Raw genomic sequence first — 24,944 nt, 5'->3', positions numbered from 1 at the left:
AAATATAAATGAAATCCCTCTTTCAAATGAAGTTCGTATTGCGCAAGAAGATGATGGAGATTTCTTGACATCGAAATTATTAGAAGGAATTCTACCAGATATGACACAACCCTTGGCAATGATTGAAGGCGAAACCGAAATCGAAAATATCTTTGTATGAGATGACAGAACACCTACCGAATCGCCGGCTATTGAACAACAAACAGATTGCTCAGTGGAATGGTTTCGATTTCTTGCTGGATACATCGCTCATCAAGGAAGAAAATACGACACATCAATGGGTACACTATCTAGAGATGTACTTTATTCCATACCCGGTACAGCATCTGAACGGAGCTCCTCCGTGGCTAAGCGGTTAGCGTACGCGCCTTTGGCGTGGGAGACCCGGGTTCGATTCCCCGCGGGAGCTCAGGTGGGTCGGACTCCACGTTAATCAGTAGGTCCACGTCTCATATAGCCTCGCTGCTGAACGGGACGTTAAACCCCAAATCAACAACAGCATCTGAATGTTGGATCGAGGTTCTGTCGCGTGGTCGTCTCCTCGTTCCAGGAATGGATGTCAAAATGAAAGGTTTTGAACTAATTTTCAATGACATTAATGGTACCAGCACTATGTCCGGTGATAAAAACATTGTAAAAAGAGTAACCGCGAAAATAAGTGAAAAGTATCCTGATGTGAATGAACATTTAATTAACATACATGTAAGAAAAGAAAATTTCGACTAGGCATGCCTCAGCCACAGTGAGGCCTACAACAAACAACTAAGCAGAAAAATGCACGTAGGTTTATTATTTAAAATTATTTATTATTGTATATTTCCTGTGCAAACCTTGTCTTGTGTTGCTTGTGGCAGTACGCTTCCCTTGTTTGCTCCTCTACACTTTCTCGCCATCCTGCAGTGACGTCATTTCACCAGCCAATCAGCGTCCCTTTACCGATATAACCCAACTTTATTCATTCTATTAACCTTGAATCACTTTACGAAAGAAATGCGTAACTGCAGAAGAAGAAGATTGGAAAAATAATGTTACTTTTCTGAAAGTTCTCGTAAATCATTTCATTAAAACACTGGCAAACAATATAAGGGAAGTATAAGAACAGTGTTAAATTCTTATATAATTTGAATTCACAATGGCTGGTGAGGCGTATGTTAAGTTGGAATTGATGTGTAAAGAAGAAATTGTTTATGACTTACCTCAGGAAGATCCACTCGAAGGGAAAGGGTGGACATACGAACTTATGACTGACAACAAAGAGTTAATATTATCTACAACGGAAGGAGAGCAAACAATGGACAAGGGTACAGCTTTGGATGTGAAAGTGACCGTTGATATGCTGAAATCAGAATTTGCAGAATCAGATCCTGCATTAGAAAGTAATATAGAAACGCCAAGAAAAATAGTGGTTCAGGAGACTTGCGCGTCGTACTCTAATGACTCCCAACAATTAACCACAAAAAATTTAAATTCAGTTCGGCCAGAAAGGTAATATTCGATTTTTCATATACTAATTGGTTCAGATTGATAACACGGTTACATGGGTTTCGAAAATTGGTTAAAAGAAATGCTTCACAAGAAGTATTTAGGTATGGGAGGTATCTCGAACGTAAGTTAATAAATCTACAATTGGTAAATGGCCTGGCACACATACACTTGCTGTATACCAAATAATAACAAGAAATAGATTTTTTGTCAAGATATAAAGGAATATTTTCTTTTTCAAGATATAAACTACTACTCATACAAATCTTATGTAGTTTATATCTTCATAAAAAAAAATGATTCTTTTATTATTGATTAGACATTACTCACTAATTGTTGCACATATTTAAAATATAGGTGCTCGACGATATTGTTTTATTTATATAGAGACTTTTGTAAAATAAGAAATCGCGAGAATGATATTCATCCTAAAATTTTCCAAATTAAACGTGAAATGTATTATATTGGAACAAAAACTATGAACGTTTGTAATTTTACTCAGGATTTAGCTCAAATGGGTCTAGCCTCATTTCTCCGGAGGGCTTTGAATGACATTAGCAAAATACAAAATATTGAATATTTTTACCAACAATGGATGTTCATTAATTGTAGAGGTCCATACACAAATCCATTTCATAGCTGCACTAATTTCTTTCAAGGAAGTCGACTTTTTATATGATCAGCAATCATTTCTAGGGTATTGACCTCCATTTCTCAATATAGGATCACTTTTGGGGCTTACTAAACGTACATGATTTATGAATTATTGTACAAAAAACTATAACGAGCATGCGCTAGATGGCCAGTAAATAGAAGATTGCTATGTAGATTAGGGCATTACGCAGAATGTTGGTAAACGAGGATAGCGCAAAATACTGTATTTAGGATAAACTTACATGTCTTGCGAGTTTTTTATAGGTAACATTCTGAAATGCTTTCTTTGCTTGCATATTTGTGTTCCGAAGTGCCACAATACATTAGGGACGTAATTTCTTAATTATATGGATTCCTGCATTCCCAAACATTTTTCTAGTCCCGTGTCATGATTTGACACATTGAATTTTGATACTCCATTTCGTCTACAGTGGTTACTAGATACATGGGGTTAATTTGCACATCGGTCGTTAGTTTGCACGAAATATGAAAAGAGTTTCATAGTCCTCTGTCGGTACAACCATGAAGTGTAAACAAGAAGTTTCAACTACGCTGTAAGATAGAACATGTAACTGTATTTTGGCTATAATGTTGGGGTTAGCATCAGTTCTAATTACCAGGAGGGTTTGTTGTAGTAGTATGGCAAGCAGTTACTGTAAAAACAGCCTAAGTTTAAAAGAATTTCCGTCAAAGTTAAGTGAGTTGCGTAGAATACTAGTGCGTATAATTGGACTTTGATGCAATTCTTGAAACTGAAATGTGAAACGTTTCATACGTGGGGTTCCTTTCAACAACATACAAAAAAGTATGTTGAATATACGTTACTGTGCAAGGTTTGCATTCAGTATTTAAACATTTTACACTCTACACAAAACTGCATGCATTTTATTAACGTTGATATTATAATGATGTTATCGGTATCAGTATTTACTTTGAATTATCGATATTTGTAAAGGAAATTATGTATTTTCTAGTACCTATTCTGAAACCTCATTCTAATAGTTTAAAATATGTCCCACAAAAGTGCCAACTGACGAACAGAAAAAATATTTTTTTTAAACTGATTTGATTTGGTTATTCCCTTTGTCCAAGAATATGATCCGAACACTAATCAGATTAAGATTTACAGGGTTTGTAACTTTCTGGCTGAAACCCACCCAAGATTGCATGATTTTTTTTTTTTTTTTAACAGCAAGTCTGCAGACTCAAACAGTGACTTTAATCGGTTCTTACAGGTTTAGTCACTTGCTGGAACTCTTTTCTGCGTGAGTAACTTTTCGTGCCTTTGGTGTGACGTCTTATTTCAAAGATTGGTGGTAGTTCATATTTTTTCCACTGTGTCTCTGTACACTCATATGGCAGTTTGTTACTGTGACGTCACATGTTCTGTCTGCTTGTATGTGTGTGCTGTTGCTGGTGGAATGCGGTGAGCGCGTAATTGAATTTTCGTTTCAAAGAATTTGAACTTGTCGTTTATAAATAAGTTTGTATTAGATTCGGATACTAGCTCATATCGCTATTCAGCACTGTGGTTTAATTGAGTTAGAGAAAACCTGTGATGGATGTTGGTCGAACGCTGAAGATATTCCCGACGTATGGTAAAATTGGGCGTTTATTGGTTAGTCTTGTTTGTAATAATAACAAGTTTGCTCGCTTTAATAAATCGACGTCTGTGCGCAAAGGAACATTTTTCAGTAATGTGTAGTTGAGTATTGCGCATGCGTTCCTGCCATTTTACTTTTCGGGAATCAGAAACTATGAGTTCATTACTCATGAGTGTTCTGGTGTGGCGAAACGGCGAGTGCTTTTGTTTTTTAATTGATATTATTTTTATTCTTGATTTGCTTTGCATTTGACTATTTGGCAAAGTATTTGTTTTGCTGCTGGTTGTTCCATTATCTTGGTGAAATGCAATTTATTTTTCTTTGTCATGCTTCACTGATTTATAATTAGTGATGAGTGTTTTTTTCTTAATTTTTGTCCTTCTTACGTTAGCTTTATAGTAGTGGTTTGACTAAATATTTTTTTTGGATGTTTTTATGGTACTTGAGTAGGGTGTGGGTGGGGTGGTAGTCCCCCTATAGATATCAATATTGATAGTCACCACTTCACCTCGATTGATTAAGAATGGCGTTTAGTAACATTTTGGCCCATGTCTTTATGGTATAATTCTTCACATTGCATATTATTTTGACTCGGACAGTAACTATAACAGATTCAACTGATCCGGTTCCGGGAGCAAACTGGAGCATTTTGGGAATCATTCCTAAACTGCTTCCGACATCGGATCAGATAAATCGTTTCAGTCACTGTTTGAGTCAAAGTAAAGATTTGCCTAAAAATCTATTGCTAGTGATTCCTACGTGTATAAGCTGCAAGCCCAGTCCCCAAAAGTCTAGTGATTTTTTTTAAAGCTTTTTTAAATGAAGCGCCTCTCATACTACTTTTCTGGATCTGCCACTGTTCATTATTTGTTTTCTAACAAGCAATCCGTTTCAGCATCTACCTAAATAGGAAATTTACCTAAATTTAAAACACAGGAGGCTCCAGTGGTAATAATTTCCTATCTAAGCTGTATTTTGCACTGGTGCAAATTAATCCCTAGTAAAGGCTTTAACGCCTTCTCCCAGTTTTACGTTTTTTATGACTTCCGAACGTTTCACATTTGAATTTCAACTACTGCATCAAAGTTTCATTATACATGGTAGTATTCTACGGAACTAATTTAACTTGGACGGAAATTCTTATAGATGATATCTGTTAAATTTTATCATCCTTTACAGTGACTTTGCAGCCTTTATCAGCCTTTACCTCTACTAGAACAAACTTTCCCGGTAATTTGAACTGAATTAACCGCAAACATTATAGCCGAAATACAGTTAAATGTTCTATCTTACGGTGGCAGTTGAAACTTCCTCTCTACTGTTCATGGTTTTACCGACAGAGTACTGTGAATCTCTTTTCAAATTTTGTGCAAAGTAACCCCGTCTTATGGTACTTCAAAGTAGTTTTATGCAAGACATTAGTTTTGATTAAACGGTAGGTTATATATCATTATTTGGTTTACCTTAACTTGGGAAAAGGAAGTGTTAAAGATGTTATTAACTTACTTTTTCTCTTTCCCTGTCATCACGTTAGGAGGATGGAGCTCGATTCGTATATTAATTTTTAAGAGCTAGTTAATATACACTTACAACTAACATTATGGAGTAGGGTACTATAGACTTGAAAGACCCCAAAATATTAGGAAGAGTAGAGATGAGAAAATGATCAAATAGGGCCGCTATGACTATCGAATCCATAGTCTTCTAGCGCAGTAGGTGTTTCTCATTGGTATTTATTTTGTTTAATTTTTATAATAATAGTTATTATTATAATTATGATAAGGAATTAGAAATGTACCGGAAAAGACATTAAAATCACAAGATTGTTGCTCCTCTTATTTATTCTTATCAGTTTCTTTTTCAAAATTTTTTGTATGCACATTTTTTGCCTGAAGCTAGTGCTATTTCGCCTGGCGCATGGTGAAATACAAGTTTGTACAGTACTATAATATGAATTTTTACTTAATACTACCTAATACCTAATACGGAAAAAATTCGTAATGTGTATCATTTGTTTAACATAACATAAAAAATATATAGCAAAAAATATATATTAATGATCATAACCTATTGAGTAATCGTGGACAATACATAATGATTCGAGTTATGTATAAGAATGTTTATAATAATCTTTAAAACATTCAACACACGAAATCGAAAATGATGACATCAATAATCACTACAGTTTGGGAACATGTCTCAAATAAATAAAAAAAAGTAAGAAATTGTTTGTGATTCATATCTAGGCCCATTCTTTCTGTAAGGCCCTCGAAAATTTTAGTAACTTCACTTGTCTTTTTAATGTGATTTCAAATTATAACCCCTATGGTAAAAAACAGACCGGACGCCATTAATAGTTCCAAATTCTAAACATGTTACAAATAAAATGATTGGGTATAATTGTATAGCTCTTACCTAGGATAATATTGTCCGTTCCTAGATTGTAGAAAATGATAACTTATTATTTCACTCATCGGGTAGCGATAACGTAATTTGAATTGAAACACCTCCACCTTAGTTCCTCAGAGCGCGTAAATGAGAAGTCAAAATTTAGAGTAGGTAAAAAATAGAAGAAGTGGATAATTTTAGTTTCTCTTACCTACGGACATAATTGTATGTTTTATATTGTACCATATATCAACAAATGTGTTTCTCTCAGTTATTACGGATAACACAATTTCAAATTATATCGTTTGTGTTGAGAAGCGGAAAAACTATTATTATGAACCACAAGTTTGATAATATTTCGACAATATGGATTTGAAATATTTTCCCGAGTTGTTTCGGATTTGTACCTTTTATTTGCAGCTATTCTACAACCAACTTTACGGAATAAATAATTTATTTATTTTCATTTTCAGTAGTTGACTGTAACAAATTAGGAGTTTGTGCTTTCTACAATTTAGAAATTTGTAAGAATATCTTTAGGCGGAAATTACAAAGAAAGTTGTATTTTTTGTATTGTATTGTATTGTTGAAAGTTGTATTTTTATTTACAGCAATTGGAGGTTTAATTATGCAGTTGTGCTTTGAAAGTCCTCCAGAAGGAACTGTCCAATAAATATCGTTGTAAAGCACATTTACAAAGCTAGTCCCCGAGAAATATGGTTGCATATTTAAAAATTACTACTCCGGCCAGATGTGATTTATGCTTTGTAAGCCAGAATCCTGCCAGCGCGCTAATCATTTTATATATTAAGAAGGTGTTCTAGTTTCTATTACTTTTACTTTAATGTTACTTAATTATGCATCAAGGCAGACGGTGATGACAGCAATGAATGAACGGTAGAGTGAAAAAGTGGGAGGAAACGTCAGAATACCGCGAAAACCCAGGTACACGTTTTTGTTCTTCAACTAGAAAACCCGCTTGACGTAAGCTAAACGAACCAGCATAGCTTTACAACTCAGCCACCGTGTCTCCAATAAAAATAAAATAGTACCACTTTACAGCTCTCCTACAATACATATGTTATACTGATATTAATTTATTTTGCAATTAAGAATTTAACTAAAATATGATATAATTAAGATCATGCTACTCGAAACTATTGGCATAATAGATTTTGTTTCTTTTTTCCCTCTAACTTCTGCGCTGATGACGGGTAATTAATTAATGTAACAGATTGTAATATTAATTTTAAATATTTTACGTCGGGATTCGAAGTCGGGACCACGTGCACCAATGGCACGCGTTAGGAATTCGAACAACGGCGAAGGCTTTATCCACATGCACAAACTGTCCTATGACAAGAACATGATAAGACTAGTGATGGACAAAAACCCGGGAAGATACTTTTCGGGAATATTCCCGGGAAGATTCCCAAAATTGAGATTTTTTTGGGAATTTATGAACAATCACAAATAAAATGCATTCTATTTGTATATATCAGTTCAAAGTTAAAATCGTTTTTATATCACAGTATATTATTACAGTTGTCCCCAGAGGAGTCTTTAAAATGTATATTCCGAACGATGTTATGTTATTTTATTAATATTTTATTATATTTAGAGAGTACGCATAAATGGATATTTATTTACAATATGTTCTACGAAAGAAAATGTTTCAAAAATGGTATAGTAAGTCCACATACTTTCAAACCGCTAAAAAGTTTAAATTTACATGTAAATGGATTTTCTAAACTTGACTCTACTACTGATATAAACATATTAAATTTTACATGTTATAAACAAATTAGGTTGGGTAATTGCCAGAAGACACATGTCCCACAATTTTGTCAACATTTAGGCAAAAATATGTATGTTCACTATATTTGCAAGAAAAATTCTTATCTTTAGAATTTTGCATGTAATATTGCCACACGACCTTTCTTCCTGCAAATTTCTCGAAATGCCATGCTTTAAATCACATGCAAGTGAAGTCTCAATACCTCTTCAAAAATTCAAGTCAGAGACAGGAGACAGACCGACGTCTATAACTAACAGTGTTTCAGGGTTTATTAATAGTGCTATATCTCTATTTCTACGTAATTCTACATTATTTTACAAAATGTTTCCTTTTCATCATTTGTAAATTAGTACTTTGCTATTTTGGCTAATGTTTATCTTTGGTGGGCCATCATATGCGTCTACTTTTCACGATATTCTATTCTGATACGGTTGTTTTATGGCTTCATATGCTAAATTACGTTACCAACATTAAATTCAGACGGCATTGCCTAGCGAGCTTTAGCGAGTGAAGTCGGGATAGAGCCCCGCAGGGCTCTTTGTTTTCTATCTTCGTTACCAGCAATTCATTTCCTTTTCTCACATAAACCATTTTCTCTTACACTTACGGTTTGTGCAAATTCCCTACCGCCCTAAAAAATTGTGTTCGATACTTTCTTGAGTACTTGAACATTACTATCAACTCCGTTTTGTTCCGTAAATTGTCCTACGTTTTGCTAGTTTTTGGCCCCTATACTAAACAGTTACCCTACTTTTTAGTTCAAATGGAAATGGAACTTAAGAAAATCATATTATTAGTTATATAAAGTACAGTCAAATAATTTTAGATTTTTTAACGACCTAATTCTTTAAAAACTAGAAGTAAGTCATAATATATTAAAATAAAGTAATTAGTCATATTGTTCTTATAATTTGGAAGATAAAGTAAAGAAATGGAAATAAATACCTTCCCGGGATTTTGTAGGCCAGGAAGAAAACCCTGGAATATTCAGGGTCTCAAATAAGAAATTAAGAAATTGTTTGATTCATATCTAGGCCCATTCTTTCTGTAAGGCCCTCGAAAATTTTAGTCATTTCACTTGTCTTTTAAATGGTGTGATTCCAAATTATAACCCCTATGGTGAAAAGCAGAACGCACGCCATTAATAGATCCAAATTGTGAACATGTTACAAATAAAACGATTGGGTATAATTGTATACCTCTTACCTAGTATATTATTATCCCTTCCTAGATTGTAGAAAATGATAACTAATTATTTCATTCATCGGGTAGCGATAATGTGATTTAAAGTGAAAGAACTCCAACTCAGTCCCTCAAGCGCGTAAATGAGAGGTCAAAATTTAGAGTAGGTATAAAAATAGAAGAAATGGATGATTTTAGTTTCTGTTACCTACAGACATAATTGTATGTTTTGTATTGTATCATATAGCAACAAATGGGTTTCCTTCAGTTATTACGGATAAGACGATTGCAAATTATATCCTTGGTGTTGAGAAGCGGAAAAAGTATTATTACCAACCATAAGTTCGATAATATTTCAAGAAGAAGGATTGGAAATATCTTCCTGACTTCGGATTTCCTTGTTCCGGATTTGTACCTTTTACTTTCCAGCTATTCTACAACCAACTTTACGGAATAAATAATTTATTTATTTTCAGTTTTAGTAGTTAACTAACAAATTAGGAGTGTGCTTTCTACAATTTAGAAATTTGTAAGAATATCTTTAGTTGGAAACTACAAAGAAAGTTTCAACTCGTTCTATTTCAAGCGCTCTCCAATTCGATTTTTTTTTTTTTTTTTTTTTTGCGGTGCTCTGAGCCTATCGTAGAGGTATATATTTGACATACTGCTGCTCCTAGTATAAGAGGCAAGTAACTCGTGAGTATTTTTTTTTCAAATGAAGAAGGAAGCATTAATGTCCGTACTGACAAACAATGAAAGAAATTTTGATCGTAGCATTAAACTTGTTTGAAATTTGGTGATCAGAACGGCTCCTAATTTGGGGGTGGTATAATTTGAGATTGTTTCATTTCTTTTAGGCGAGTGAAATGAATTGAGGTCTTATTCGAGAATATAGACGATTGTAAGAGTAACCCAGGAACAAACTTTGGAAAATTTACCAACCATTCTATTTGAAACATATTGCGAAATTTATCAGCTATTGCCAATTATTTTGCTTCTAATTGCAGAGAATGTAATTTAAGATCAAGATACTTCTTATTATTTGAGTGAAATAAATTTTGTTACTCTGCTTTTATATTTTAGTCAAGTGAGAATGGCCCAAGATACAAGTCCCGCAGGATTTTTATTTTTTATTTAAGAAAAGCATTGGAATAGAAGATTAAGAATAGATTTATCAATACAAAATAACTATGCAAAGTATGTTTTTTGACAGAATAGAATCTTAGTACCTTTAAAAATGTGCCCAACGTCGGCTTTTTTTTTTTTTTTTTTTTTTTTAGCTTTCCTCTAAAGGGAAGTGGTCATTATGACTACTAATCGATTTCTGAGTAACGATAGTTTCAATTTTTGTTAAGGGGCAGCAGCATTTTATCAGATAATGTTCTCGCAGTGTTTTGAGAACTGTATTTTATAATGTACTTTTTGTTCTTATATATAGAACTCCTGTAGCCTGACATCATCATTATTATTTAAATTCATTTCAGAACGATGTTAAGTCAAATTTCATTTTGCGTTAATGAGATGTACTCATAAAATGCGAGGGAAGCGTTATTTATTTATTTATTTATAGATTAGCCCTGTACAGTGCAGATTAGGAATATAATTGTAAATACGAAATTATTAAGTACATCCCGCCTTTCGAACAAAATATTTTAATAGCATAGAAAACTACACTGTCTAAGCTGAATTTCATTCTGGATTGCAGGTTTACATTAGGAAAGCACGATCATGGCTATGAATCCAAGGTTTTATGAGAGAAAGATATAAACTGCTTTAAGAAAAACTATTGTCCACTTTATTATATTTCTTACACGGGGAATATAGTCCATGATCCAATCGAAAGTGCAGGAACGTAAGAGTACAAGGAACCAAGAGTGACGAGAAGGTTATGGTGCTAATTGTTTATAGTTTACTTGTGTATCAGCTTTTTGATATATTTTGTGTTTCCACGTATATTTTCCTTTCTTTAATTTGAACCTTTTCTCAATTTTTAAAAGTTTTTTTTCACACTATTTTCGATTGAATTCCACCAAGATATGAGTTTTCTACCATTTTGTCAGTACTTGTGTGTATTGATAGCTTTTATCATACTTCATACTGCCTTTTTGGACAGTTCCATATTTTTTCACTTAAAGATGTAAACGCTGAGCTATTCCATATAAAATCAGGAAGTTTACGAGTGAAGCCTCAAAATTTAGAGTTAAATTTTACATTTCAAGTAGTATTACCAGTTGGCGAAAAAGTGGAAGGCTAAGATTTTTTCGAAGTCACTTTTGAAATTAAAGGTTCTCAAAATACTGATAATTTACCAGCAAAATATTTCACGCTTGACATTTGTTTGATTAGCACTTGCAGAGAGCTCAAAGCTCATAGGATACTAGCAAGTAGCAACATAGCACTTGCAACATAGATATTTTCTATTTTGTACGCAAGTAGTATGAGAATCGTCAAAGTAATTTAAATTATATTTTTATTACTTGTTTATGATAATGAACAATTTGTTAATCAACTAATTTATATTTTAACTGAGTGTGACGTGAAAAGTCACGAAATATCAAAACTGTATGCAAGGTGGCAATAATATCATGATAGGACAGCACATGATTTGGGTACTACTTTCGTAGTGTCATCATTAGCACAGCTGCGGAACTATTTCCAAACAAGCAAACGGAGTGAAATGATTAGAATATACCCAGTCAGAAATGTCCAGTATATACTGTATTCGCATCAATAGTAATTGTATTTAAGCGCAGAACTAAACTTTAACAAACTTGAACCCAGAAACTTAATGAAACGACATAATGATCTTACCTTCCTCCAGACACTATTATGTTTGGACCTTGAATTTACCATGAAACCATTGCCTTCAGGAGTCTTAGAAGCACACAAATCTTGAGAGATAAGGTTGGTAGCTACTCTTTACATCTCTTATACGGTACAGCCTCTATACACTATTCATACAGTATACGGTACAGCTTCTACACAATATTCATCTTAGCTTCTTCTTTCAAAAAAAAAAAAAAAAAATCGCAGCGAAATGATAGCTATTTCTAAATAAGTTACTAGGTTTGGAAACACACCTGCTCGAAACATAGGTACCATGGTGAGTCATCAAAATTGGCAGAAGGCAATTTTATATACACATCCAGGATAACAATGCTACCAACTTGTAATGTGCAAAATATAGCTACAGAACCAAATATTTAAATGTACAAATTTTTGCATGAATTCCAAATTGAAAAGTTGAATATAATATAATTCAAAGTTAGAGTAGCCCACATAGATTGATTATTTTATATCTGTGGAATCAAACTTCAGAAAAACGATCATGTGGCATTTCACTATATTTGACCCAAAAGCCATTGATTGTAGGGAGCGTAAACCCATGGCCGATAGGTTAGTTCGGCGTTTGGTCTACCATGCAGTAACATGTTAGTTATATTTGATGTTTAATCTTCTAGTATAAAAATTACAGGATCCATGAACTGTAACAATTTCCATCGTTTCTTTGTGTAATTCTCTTCTACCTTTCCTAATTTTAATAGTCGGAATGTATTATTTCAATTTTTCCTTTTATGGTTAATTTTCCCCATGTTTGGCACTTTCTTTTGATGATTGTTTCTAGGTACATTACTAATCGGAATTTTTAGAATTAATTCTTAAATATTCACCTATTTCTTTTTAATCCAATTTTTTATTACTTGTCCTAGTCAGCTAACCATTAACATTTAAGGAGGCTGGCGTTCTAAGAAATAGTAGCTCCTTCATCCAGGTGAATTGTTTCAGTGTATGTCTTATAGCTGGACACCGACCATGACACGCAAGGATATTTCTCCAATTGGAGCAAGAAAGAATTAATATTTCGGCATCACTTAGAGAAGCACTAGATAGATAGGATAAATTTATTCACGTTGAGTTCTAAGATATGAAAATTAGTGCAAACATAATGAATATAATAATGTGCATCATGCCGAGACAGAGAAAGATGGACAGAACAACAAAATTTTAACTCTTAAGCATAGACAGTCTGGATTTCTCTCCTGCTCCATCTTTCTGTTTGGGTTTTTCTCTTCCCTTACGGAATAAATCGCTTTTAAAATCAATAGCGAACATAATTTACAATGCTTAATTCATTAAAAAACAAACTGTAGGCGAATGGAACGGAGAATATTTAGAATGAGTCTCACACACAGTCCAAATAGAGGAACAATCTAAGGCGTATATTCAAAACAGCCATATAACTGCACACTGCCATATAGTTGCCCCCGGTTCCATTTCAATTTTTAATTTTATTTACTGTTTTTAGATGTCTATGGATAAACATGTGGCTTCAGAAAGAAAACCTTGGATCTGTAGATCAAGATCAGGCAAAAGGTAATCCACAATCTTCAGAACTTACTGTTGCCTCTACATATATGTAGGATTAATCGAGGACTTGCATTGAGAAAAGCTAATCTATCCAAGATAGAAGCACTTCAAATTTGGTATTGGCGCACAATGTTGCGTATAACATGGACAGAAAAAAAATAAATGAGCAAGGACTAAGGGACGCTTATGAAGGACAACAGATCATAAAAATTATAGTAAAAAAAGAAAAAGCATGCTTGGCTACCTTATTCGGCACTCCGATTTTATCACCATGCTGATAGCGGGAAATGCAATAGGAATTCCAGGAAGACGAAGACCAAGGATATAGTATGTAGACAGTTACGAAGAAGAGACGTTATGAAATTTTAAAACTTATCTTCCATGGTAGAGAAAAATTTCATAATTTCCATGTTGTCCACCTACCTATGTTTGGGGGGAACGGGAAGAAATCTATGCTTTGAAGAGGGATCTCCCAAATTTATGATATTCACACTACTTCCTTAAGGATGATTAGAAAGTTGATTCCATAAATCTACGAAACCAGTTCTACCTCTTCAAGGAGGTGTCCTCACCGATAATCCATGCGGGAATGACATTTCGTAGCTTCGTTAGGTAATGTTCGTGCAGTGTAAATAAAACTACGAAAATAATATGCGCAAGCTCTCGCAGGAATACATCGGAACTATGTCGTGTTATTTTTAAAATAACTCGAGTTCAAATATCGCCTGGTACAAGCTATATTTAATTCTCAAAACATATTGTTTTGTTATTAATAATTTGTTTTCTGCATTTCTTGTAGATATCTTAATTTTATTTACCAGTGGTTAGTTGAAGCTAGTTTTGGTCAAATATCTTTACACTTCTATTTCTTTCTTTTGACTGCATGGGTTATTCCTGTGGCCGTGAAATCGTGTTTTTTTGTCGTTGTTAGAATCTTGTAAATATAATCGTAACGCTCATATTGATTTTCACCTTTTCCCAAGTTTTCACATCTCTCTCTCTCTCTCTCTCTCTCTCTCTCTCTCTCTCTCTCTCTGTCACTTGTTTATTCCGTTTATTCCAGCTTTGCTACGGCAAATCACGATTACTTCCGTACCTACGTTTTGTCATAAACCGAAGCTGGGGAGAACGGTAGACAAAGCGTAGATATCGTAAAAATGGAAAAGTGAGCAAATGATCAAATTAAGCTCAGATATTAAAAAACTAAAATTATCTTGCGGTGCAAATCACAAAACCTGGTTAAACTGTATAGAAAATCTAATAATACTGAATGTAATTCATACAAATTAAAAGAACATCAAAAGGTTAAAAATGCACAAGTAGCTTTTACTGTATATGTTTACGGCCGTTTCGACTTCTTTATTTCCACCTTTATCTTATTTTTTTCTTTTAATACAGATGGCCGTCTGGCACAATTGATAAATTAAGATTTCACGTACTCAAAATAATCTTCGACCGGTCAACTCCTTCAGGGGCGTTGCAGTTATAACAATATCAGACGTTCCACGTCGGATAATCCCAAGGGTCCGCTGGAGTCGTTTGCTGATAGTAATAAACGATCGTCCAAGCCGGCACAATTATTCCTTTCTTTTCAATGATTTGGAGCCAGAGTTTGTCTCACAAAACTGAAATTAGAAACGAATGTTAAGGTGCTAACACATATGTACTAGTCACTTCACTACTGATTTCTGCACAATATTAGAAAAAACTATTTTACACGAATGAGTATGCAAATATCGTACAATCACTGATAATAAACTAAAAAAAATCGGCCCTCACGCATGCAAACGGCGATTTAGCTTGCGAAGCTCAATCCGTACAAGGGGAGCACTCATAAGAGTATAATGTGTGTTTACTTTAGAACAATGCACCCCACTCGCCTTCGTGTGTGCCCTTCCGAGCGACGACCAGGCGTTCGTGCAAAGCACTCAAGGTTCTTTTAGCAAACCAAAGCTTGTATATGGTCAGCCGGGAAAATCCCGATTTTCACTCCTAGCATCGGGACCGGAATTATCGTCCTATTAGCTTTTAGTTATAGCAGTGCGTAGGTGGAGGATGATTGTCCCGAAAGTCAGATATAAAGAAACAGTCACCAGAAATGCAGCACTCACGTGATCAGTGTCCTCCTCCATATACGAGGCTTCATTAACAAAGTTTAAAATTAACATATTCCAAAACTGGTGTCGAATCTGGCGTAATATCACGACTATTTTTTTCGACTATTCGGAAGTAGTTCAAATTTACTATTATATCCAATTTTATTGCTTATTTTATTAGAGGAAGAGTGCTAAAATCTATCACGTTGCAGTTGCTTGTAATCGATTCTGCATTCAAAAAGTATGTTCATTTTTTCCGTTGAAATTCAATTCCAACTGGACATGGTTAAAATTATCCGTCTCCGGTTTCAACATTTATCGCTATAAAACGAAAATAATAACAGGTATGTAGCAGCTGTGGTTTTGTAAGTGATTAGTAATCCTGTTATTGAATTTTCATAGAGAAAAACTGTATATGCTGTCGAGCAGCTCTTCTGCGATCGGGTCAGCGTCCCAACGATATTCTGTCTTCTTCCTTAGCTTTCTGTTCAGATTAGAAGTGCTTCAAATTAAAAGTTTTTTCAACATTTATCTCTATAGAAATGAAAGAGTAACGGATAACTAGTAATAGATATTTGATAGATCTAGCGCCCAAGGAGCAGATTCCTTCTTCGATCTTGCTAATATATGGGAACATATTGTTACAGATGTACTACCTCATGTTTGGATATTGAATTCGCATAATTTTTAAGTCGATTGTGAAACGATATTCACTTGTTTAATTTTGGGTATTGTACAAAATGTTTAATAAACCCCACCAGGTTGATACTTTTAGCCATGCATAAAAAAGTTGTAGCTACGTAACAGATATTTGGCAGAAGTTACGTGAATGATTAATAAAAAATGTGCCACCTTCACACTTTCTTTTTTACTGGCATGAATTTTAACCTTTATCCTGATTTGAAATATTATTTTAGTACTAGGCACTGCTGTTATTTGTTCGTTTTCGAGCCAATATTGTATGTTTTAACCAGTACAAGATTTTACCATTCCGACATTTACGTTGGTTATTTCACACGTTCCGCTAACACCGTATCAGTTATTCATAAACAGAGATATTTTACGAATTTTGTAACTTTTTGAACTTCTTCATTATAGTTACCTTATTGTAAACATAATGTTCGGCCGGTATTGTGTATGTTGGTGATTCTACCTACCTGCACAATTGTGTAGGTCAGTGCTGAAAGAGTTAAAGATGGTTATTAACAATCAGGAAAAAGATGTTAAATTTTGAATAACTTACGTAGCGTGAGATGAAGGAAAAAAAATTTTACGTGCTACATATTTAGTTAACATTTACAATAAAAAACATCACATTCTTACACAAATAGTGAAATCGATATGTCTACGATAGGCGTGTCACGTCGCTTGCGTCACTAATATGCTTGTGAACTGTAAAACTTTTGTGAAATTTTGGTGTGTCAAAAACGAAAAGATAATATTATAGGACACGATACTCTAAGAATCGGTTATAATGATCGAAGTTGGCATGGTTTAGTGTGGGATGATACCCAGTCGAGAAGTTAAATTTATGAGTTGTGGGACTTCGGGTTTGGTTAATCACTGGGTGAATGAGTTTCGTATATTCTTGAATGTATACTAAAATTTAAAGTGGAATATATATTTTACTTTTTCAGCTATTACTGCTAAAATTACACATTGAAAACTACTATGAAAACTTCAAATGAAGGTCACGTTTCTTGCAATTGAGTTACTCTTTCGGCCTTCATTCACAATTTTGCGAACGTATGTTCAGTATGTTGTACTTTCTTGTAACCAGCGAAACAAACACCCGATCACGAGGGTGCTACCTCTGCAACAAAGTGTGCAGAAAACCAATGCTTAAGTTCAACTTTGAAATTTCACAGATAGTACAGTAAATACAACCAGAACCAAGCTTATGCTTATTTTCCCTGGTTCAGGATTTGTGCAGGAACTTGATTTTAACTCTACTTTATTGAGATGCGGACTAGTTTCAGCACGCATTTATTCGAATATAACATATTTTGACTGAAATAGTATAAACAAAATGTATACTTTCTTCGAAATGCGATGGTAAAGTCGGGAAAAGATTTTCTTGAAAATTTATTTCATATGTTAATTATTATTATTTTGTTGTTTTCACGTTGTAAGTGTTTATAAATGTCCAGTGTTCGTTACAACATTAGTCATGTAGTATTACGTAATTCTGTTCCTCCAAGTGCGTGTTTAAAGAAGGTATATTATGTATGATGCCGTTAAAGGTACGTAGATATACTTAGTGAAGAGTGTCCGTAAGTGTTCTTCCCTGAATATTGTATTGTAGTAACGCGGGAATGAAACAGGAAATATTACTGTAAATTATCGAGGAAAAAATAGTGATTCTTCGATATTTTTTTCCCAAGAAGTAGATAGATATACTTCTCCATATAAGTAAATTGCTGCATAAAAGTAGAGAAGAACGTTCGGAAATGATAAAGGCGTTATTTGAATGACAAATGATGAAAATACTTTGTTTCGGAGTAATTTTTTAAAGTCGTATACAACAAGCCTTTTTGCTGTTTTTGGCGTTGCTCTTGTTAAAATATCTAAAGAAGTCCATACGTTGATTTGAAGTTTTCAGCTTAATTTCACAACATCCCCTTGAAAACGTAGTTTTTCTACATTTTTTTATGCTAGCAAAATTGTGATCACTTGAGTGCATCAGACAAAGCCTGGTTAAGTTCTGTACATTGCATACTCATTTTATATCATATGGTAAATTTATGTATTATGAAATCTGCGCAAAATTGTCCGTTTTCATCTCGTAAGTCGTAGATAGCATGCTCACTGGTATAAAGTAAAGATTTTTCATGATAAATTTCACCTCCCAAGCATAATCCACTCATCAGATAGTCTGCTTTTAGCGTAAGATTTATAGCTTTTCTTTTATTCGTAGGGTATTCATTCTGGAGTCAGTAACGTAAGAAAAGATAAAAAGTTTTCTAAATGAGATACATCATACATGTCTGGCTAATTCCAGACATGTAAAATTTAATTTCAATCGATTCAGCCATTTCTGTAGTTAATACCAGATTAGGTTGTTGTCAATTTTTTTGTACTGAGGTATAATATGCAGATTGTTCGTCTTCTCACTCTTGAATGTTGTAACTCCGAGAACGCTGCTGCTCGCGACACTTTTTTAAAAGTAAAAAAGCTATTGTGGTAGTTGTCCTTTCTCTAACAGGAGAGACCACTTAGATTATAAGAGTTGACGTACGAATTTAATCCTCTTCCCATCTTTATGATACCCATTTCAATGAACGTAACGTAATAAAATGCCACTTAAATGTAGACGCTCAACATATTAAACAGTTTAGCTGCCTGTATTTTATAATGTGATGCATAACATATTTCTTCAATTTTTCGGTATTCAGAGTGTAGCATTTATCTTCGTACGCCCTATTTATTTTTAAAGTAAAAAACAATAACGACTAGAGTATTTCACGATGCTAATAACACTCGAGAGGCATTGTTTGCAAAAACCCTGTAATAGCAAGATTCCAAACCCAATATATATATTTCGATTTGTGCGAATGACATTACACCAGGCTATGATAAATTTAAATTCTATCTTTAGAGCACAAAGATAAAAGCACTATTAATAATCTAGGAGTAACGAAGGTTTTAATGGTTGTCCACATTATCTTAACGTGGAATTCTGGAATCGTTATATCATGTATTTCAAATAAGTAGATAAAAATTACAAGAAATTAAAAACTCTATGCTTCTCAAAAGTATTTATTTAATAAGAATGTATCAGATGTAACTACGTAGCTACATATCAATATAGTCAAAATTTTAGTATCTCAAGGTATCAGACTATAAAATTGCAACTAGAAATTTGTATACTTACGGAAATCACGTATCTTGTGCAAAATTTTAAAAGTTGTTATATCGTCACTTTGTTTCTTTGTAATCATAGCGACAGTTTTTGGTTGCTGCAATTGCAAGAAGTTCTTCCGATTTTCAAATTTTCTGACACAAAAAGTAGATATATAATTAATGTTAGTGACAACGGGTCTCTATTTTCACTTATAATAATGAAATGTTTATTCCAGATAGCACAAAATAAGTATTTTGGTATGTACCAGGTTAACTCTGATAACGTATATATCGTGACGGACATAAGTCTTTGACCAGGTAATGGCAACTGCTTTCAAACAAATGCAGCTTATGAGAATTAGGTCTTTCATATCTGTATTTTCATGTGCACAAGAAACATACTTCTGGGTCATGATCGCAGTGGTTCTTGGTGAGTGGTGGGTTGTATTGTTGTATTGTGTCATGGTGGTGGTGGGTCGCAGTGGGTGATATGCTGTTGACCCACGACTGACTTACCAACCGATTCAATAAACAACTCCAACTGTGGGACTTTCCGGAATATCCGTACAGATTTGGGAAAAGTTCCAAACAATATGTAATGGTTACATTTTAGGTTAACATATTGCTAGTCTAGCGTTTCATCTTTGAATAGAATTGCGATTTGCCGTAGCTTTTTTCTACATATTTTTTCGTGAGGAAACGTTAATGAGCAATAGAAAATACAACTTTTTCGATTCGGATCGGTTTGGGTTAACAGCTTGGGAATAAAATCCTTTAATGTCCAACGATTATGCCTGACTATGATTAAAGCAAGTGAATTATGATAGACAAATTGGTGAAATGAGAAAGTGGGAGTATCCCGAGAAAACCCCCGAGCGCGATGTCACTCTCAACCTTGTTTGCCTTGAGAACGAACCACGCACCCCACACATCAGATTGTTTATTAGACTGGGTCTCACTTTCGATTCCCGATGGGAAAGCCTTTTAAATATTAAATGTCCTCGATGTATCTGTGTTCGTGTCCAGGTCGTTATAGGTTATTGGAAACACCTGTAAAACAAGAATAACACTGGACTACACTATGTTATCTTGACCAAAATCAGTGATTAATGGTTAATAAAAAAATTGGAATCGTAAATGTTTGCAATTCGCTACATAGCAACTCTTACATAAAAGAGCAATTCGCAACTCTTACTTAAATGAGCGGTCTTAGGGTAGTGGCTTGATCATTCGCTTTGGGTGTTAGGGGTCCGCGGTTCGATTGTCTTCTAGGATATTCTGAAAAAATATAATTTAGAATGTTAATATTTCTGATATATAATAAAATGAAGAATTGTTCTCTCTTGTTCTTACAAGTTAGAGTTGAAACGACTTCTTTCACAGGGAAAACTAATTACATGACGTCACAATCTCGATTCCTACTGTCTGAAACCTTCGCTTGTTTCGAAAACAATTCATGAATACAAATGGGTCATCCCTGAGCTCTATGAGTCATAAAATTGCCTGAATTGTTACTAACTGTTCTTCTACTCTTTCTAGAAACAATAATAATGTTTTCCTTCTCCATTTTCAACACGTTCCATATATTCGTTCAAGAAAAATTGATAAACACTAACTATTGTTTTTTGTATGTTTTGATGATATTTCAATATAACGCAACCATAATCCAACGTCTATTACCCAAATAAAGGGTGTTACTTCGAAAGGGTATCGTGATGAAGACTAATCCTACTTAGCTTCTGTTAAGGCATACGAAGTTTCGAATTTCATATTGTCAAGTAGCTGACACCTTTTTCCTCTCTTTGCAAAGTATCTCTTATAACTCAATTCCTCCTTATAGAGTGTCCAAAGAATTTATTTCCATTTTCGTAATTTCAGTATGCTTATTTGCGTTGTAGTAGGACGCAATATTGAGGTATCAAATATTCAGTAATAATAATAATAATATAAATAAGAAATTCCATACGAGGACACATTGTATTAAGACTGTAAAATCGCCCGTAGCGTTAGCCAGAAGTTTCAATATAGTCGGGATAAAAGAGAAGTGTCAGGACTATCAGGACATACCCTCTTTATACATCCCTACAACTAGCTAAATGGTATAACGGAAAGTTTCGAGACAAATTTCGTGTAGAAAGTAGGGATTCTGAATTCACAAGACCCGTAAGAAAATTTGTTTTTAAGTTATGGTTATGCCGGCTAAGCTACAAAAGACGTCGATGATGGGAACGAAAGAAATATTCGAGTAAAGAAAGGGAGAGGAAGCGGAACACGGAGAAAACCGAAACACACTGTGTTTGTTCAGCACAATACTCACTAGGCGGGACTTGGCTGAAACAGGTTGAACCATTAAATTTACAACACTTCAGTAATAATAATAATAATAATAATAATAATAATAATAATAATAATAATAATAATAATAATAATGGTATTAAAAGTTGTAAAGTTGCTCTAAAATTTGGCAAAACTTACTTAAACGTAGAGGTTTCGGGGAAGGGGTTCCGGACCTTCGTGAGACATTTCTGCAGCTACTCAAATTTAATGGAAAATTTTCCGCTAAAGTTTCCTGTAGAAAATATTCTATTGTACGTTTTCAGGAAAATAACTGTAATAAAAAGAACTGAATATCATTGAACACTAAGGGTTATAATAAAGTAACATGTGCAGTTTGCAGATGTAATTCTATAAGGTTTGCTACAAAAATATATACACAGACCATAATTCAGTGAGCACTGAAATACAGGGTAACAAAATAATATATAAGATTCAGTCTACAGAGCAATTGTTACCTAAAGAGTAGCATATACTCTTTCGAGAATCGAGATGAGACGAGCAATGTTTACGATACTTTTCGTCTCGTCTCGATTCTCATCTCCAAAGCGTGACGATATTGTGAGTTAGCCTTGTCCCGTCTCGAATTAAAATGTTAAGCCTCTTCCCGATTTTGTTCGGTATGTTTTAGAATCGAGATGAGAAATTCCCCTTTTAATAGGCAACATTAAACAAAACCGATTTTTTTTTGCCTAATGTCACGTTCTGCTTCTAATGATATGACCTGTGCGATAATAAGTTTTAATTATTTAAATATTTCACGAGATAATTATTATTATTACTAGTATTATTCCTGAAAATTTGATAGTTCAAGTATTAAAACAAACGAGTATTCAAATATTTGAATGTAATAAAACGTGTGCCATTGCCGATCAATCGCAATCAAAATTCCTAAAGTAGACAAAAAAAAAAGTTGCTGGACGTGTATTTGGTGGTAGAACCTCCAGATTACTGGTCAAGCTTCTAGACCACTGAACCGCGAACACTACGCTGTAAACGATTCGTCTTTAGTCTTGTTACGTTAAGTCTCTCTGCCTCAGCTTCTAAAGTTGTATGTTACTTTTTTCTTCGTTTCGAAACGTCTTTCGTTTTCCACTTATGATAATATAAGTGAATAATCTTCGGTACAGTTTATAATAATAAGTTGAGTTTTTCTTAAACCTTTGGTTCACAACTTTGTTTTTTCTTCACACGAAACTACAGATATGACAGATTTAATTTTGATATCCTCCATTTGTTTCAAAGGAGTCGCCATTACATGGTCAAAGACTTACGACCGCCACAATATAAACGATTGCTCAATTTGATATAATGAAAAAAAAATCTACAGCTTCTTATTTTGAAAGTAGAGAGATATGGAGACTTCTCAGTCGTACTCCATTTCATATTTCTACAATATTTCATGTAATAAAACAAATTGAGCGTAATTTTATCATGAAATATAGCGAATGATTACTTTTTTTGCTACTTAATCATTATCTCCAATCTCATTTCGTTGTTTGTTGAATATGTTACAGGCCCGATAAAGTATTTGCTTACCACGGAGAAGAGAATACGTTTATTATATTAAAGAAAGCCATTTCTCATTCAGATGAGGAATCTCATACTTCGACGCAGTTTGGCAAAAAATTTAATCGATCACGTTTGTCAAGACACATGCTGACACAGGAAAGTGAAAAGCGTCATACGTACCAAAACAGTGATAAACGCTTTAGTCAACGTTCAAATTTGTCAAGCGGTAAGTTAGTTCATACATGTGAGAAAACCCACATCTGCGGAGTATGTGAAAAAGAATTTCGTGTATGTTCAAGTTTGGCTAAGCACATGTTAATTCACACAGGAGAAAAACATCACACTTGCCAAGCGTGTGCTAAGGCATTTAATCACCGTTCAAGTTTGGTTAGACACATGTTAATCCACACAGGAGAAAAACATCACACTTGTCAAGAGTGTGGTAAGGCATTTAATCAACGTTCAAATTTGGCTACACACATGTTAATCCACACAGGGGAAAAGCATCACACATGCCAAGAGTGTGGTAAGTCATTCTATCGACGTTCAAATTTGGCTACACACATGTTAGTCCACACAGGAGAAAAACCGTACAGCTGCCAAGAGTGTTTTAAGGCATTTAATCAACGTTCATACTTGGCTAGACACATGCTAATCCACAGAGGAGAAAAACATTACACTTGCGAAGTGTGTGGTAAGGCTCTTAATCAACGTTCAAATTTGGCTAAACACATGTTAATCCACACAGGAGAAAAACATCACACTTGCCAAGCGTGTGGTAAGGCATTTAATCGACGTTCGCATTTGGCTAGGCACATTTTAATCCACACAGGAGAAAAAAATCATTAGATATGCCAAGAATGTGGTAAGGCCTTTACTCAACGTTCAAGTTTGGCTAAACACATGTTAATCCACACAGGAGAAAAAGCTGATGTTTGCCAAGAGTGTGGTAAGGCATTTAATCACCGTTCAAGTTTGGCTACACACATGTTACTCCACACAGGAGAAAAACATCACGCTTGCCAAGCGTGTGCTCAGGCATTTAATCACCGTTCAAGTTTGGTTAGACACATGTTAATCCACACGAGAAAAACATCACACTTGTAAAGAGTGTAGTAAGGAATTTAATCAACGTTCAAGTTTGGCTACACACATGTTAAACCACACAGGAGAAAAACATCACACTTGTCAGAAGTGTGGTAGGGCATTTATGCGACGTTCAACTTTGGCTACACACATGTTAATCCACACAGGAGAAGAACATTACACATGCCAAAAGTGTGCTAAGGCATTTAGTGTACGTTCATCTTTGGCTAGACACATTTTAATCCACACAGGGGAAAAACCTTACATATACCAAGAGTGTGGTAAGGCATTTAATCACCGTTCAAGTTTGGCTGAACACGTTAATCCACACAGGAGAAAAACATCACACTTGTCAGGAGTGTGGTAAGGCATTTATGCGACGTTTTCGTTTGGCTTGACATATGTTAATCCACACAGGAGAAAAGAATCACACTTGCGAAGAGTGTGGTAGGGCATTTAATCAACGTTCAAATTTGGTTAGACACATGCTAATCCACACAAGACAATAATCACAAAGTGCGGAGAGTGTAGGAAAGCATTTACTGGCAAATCACATTTGGCAAATGGCAATATTAAAAGACATTTCAATAACTAAAC

At 34.3% G+C, this 24,944-nt stretch overlaps 1 protein-coding gene across 2 annotated transcripts; it reads left to right on the top strand.

The window, feature by feature from the left end:
• Nucleotides 1-945: 945 nt before the first annotated feature.
• Nucleotides 946-24,357, top strand: LOC145669617 (uncharacterized). 2 transcript variants are annotated; one of them, XM_081737849.1, is made up of 2 exons: nt 946-1,485; nt 23,267-24,357. In XM_081737849.1, the coding sequence occupies exons 1-2, from the start codon at nt 1,133-1,135 to the stop codon at nt 24,108-24,110; spliced, it is 1,197 nt and encodes a 398-aa protein (XP_081593975.1). In that variant the 5' UTR covers nt 946-1,132; the 3' UTR covers nt 24,111-24,357. The 2 variants fall into 2 exon arrangements, with proteins under 2 accessions (XP_081593975.1, XP_081593976.1); XM_081737850.1 differs by lacking the exon at nt 23,267-24,357 and adding an exon at nt 10,814-10,935.
• The last annotated feature ends 587 nt before the right edge of the window (nt 24,358-24,944 follow it).

The sequence above is a fragment of the Thermobia domestica genome, chromosome 14, assembly GCF_964235325.1.
Source record: "Thermobia domestica chromosome 14, izTheDome1.hap1.1, whole genome shotgun sequence".
NCBI lineage: Eukaryota > Metazoa > Arthropoda > Insecta > Zygentoma > Lepismatidae > Thermobia > Thermobia domestica.
Note: the sequence above shows the minus strand (reverse complement) of the source record. Positions and strands in the feature narration are given on the sequence as shown.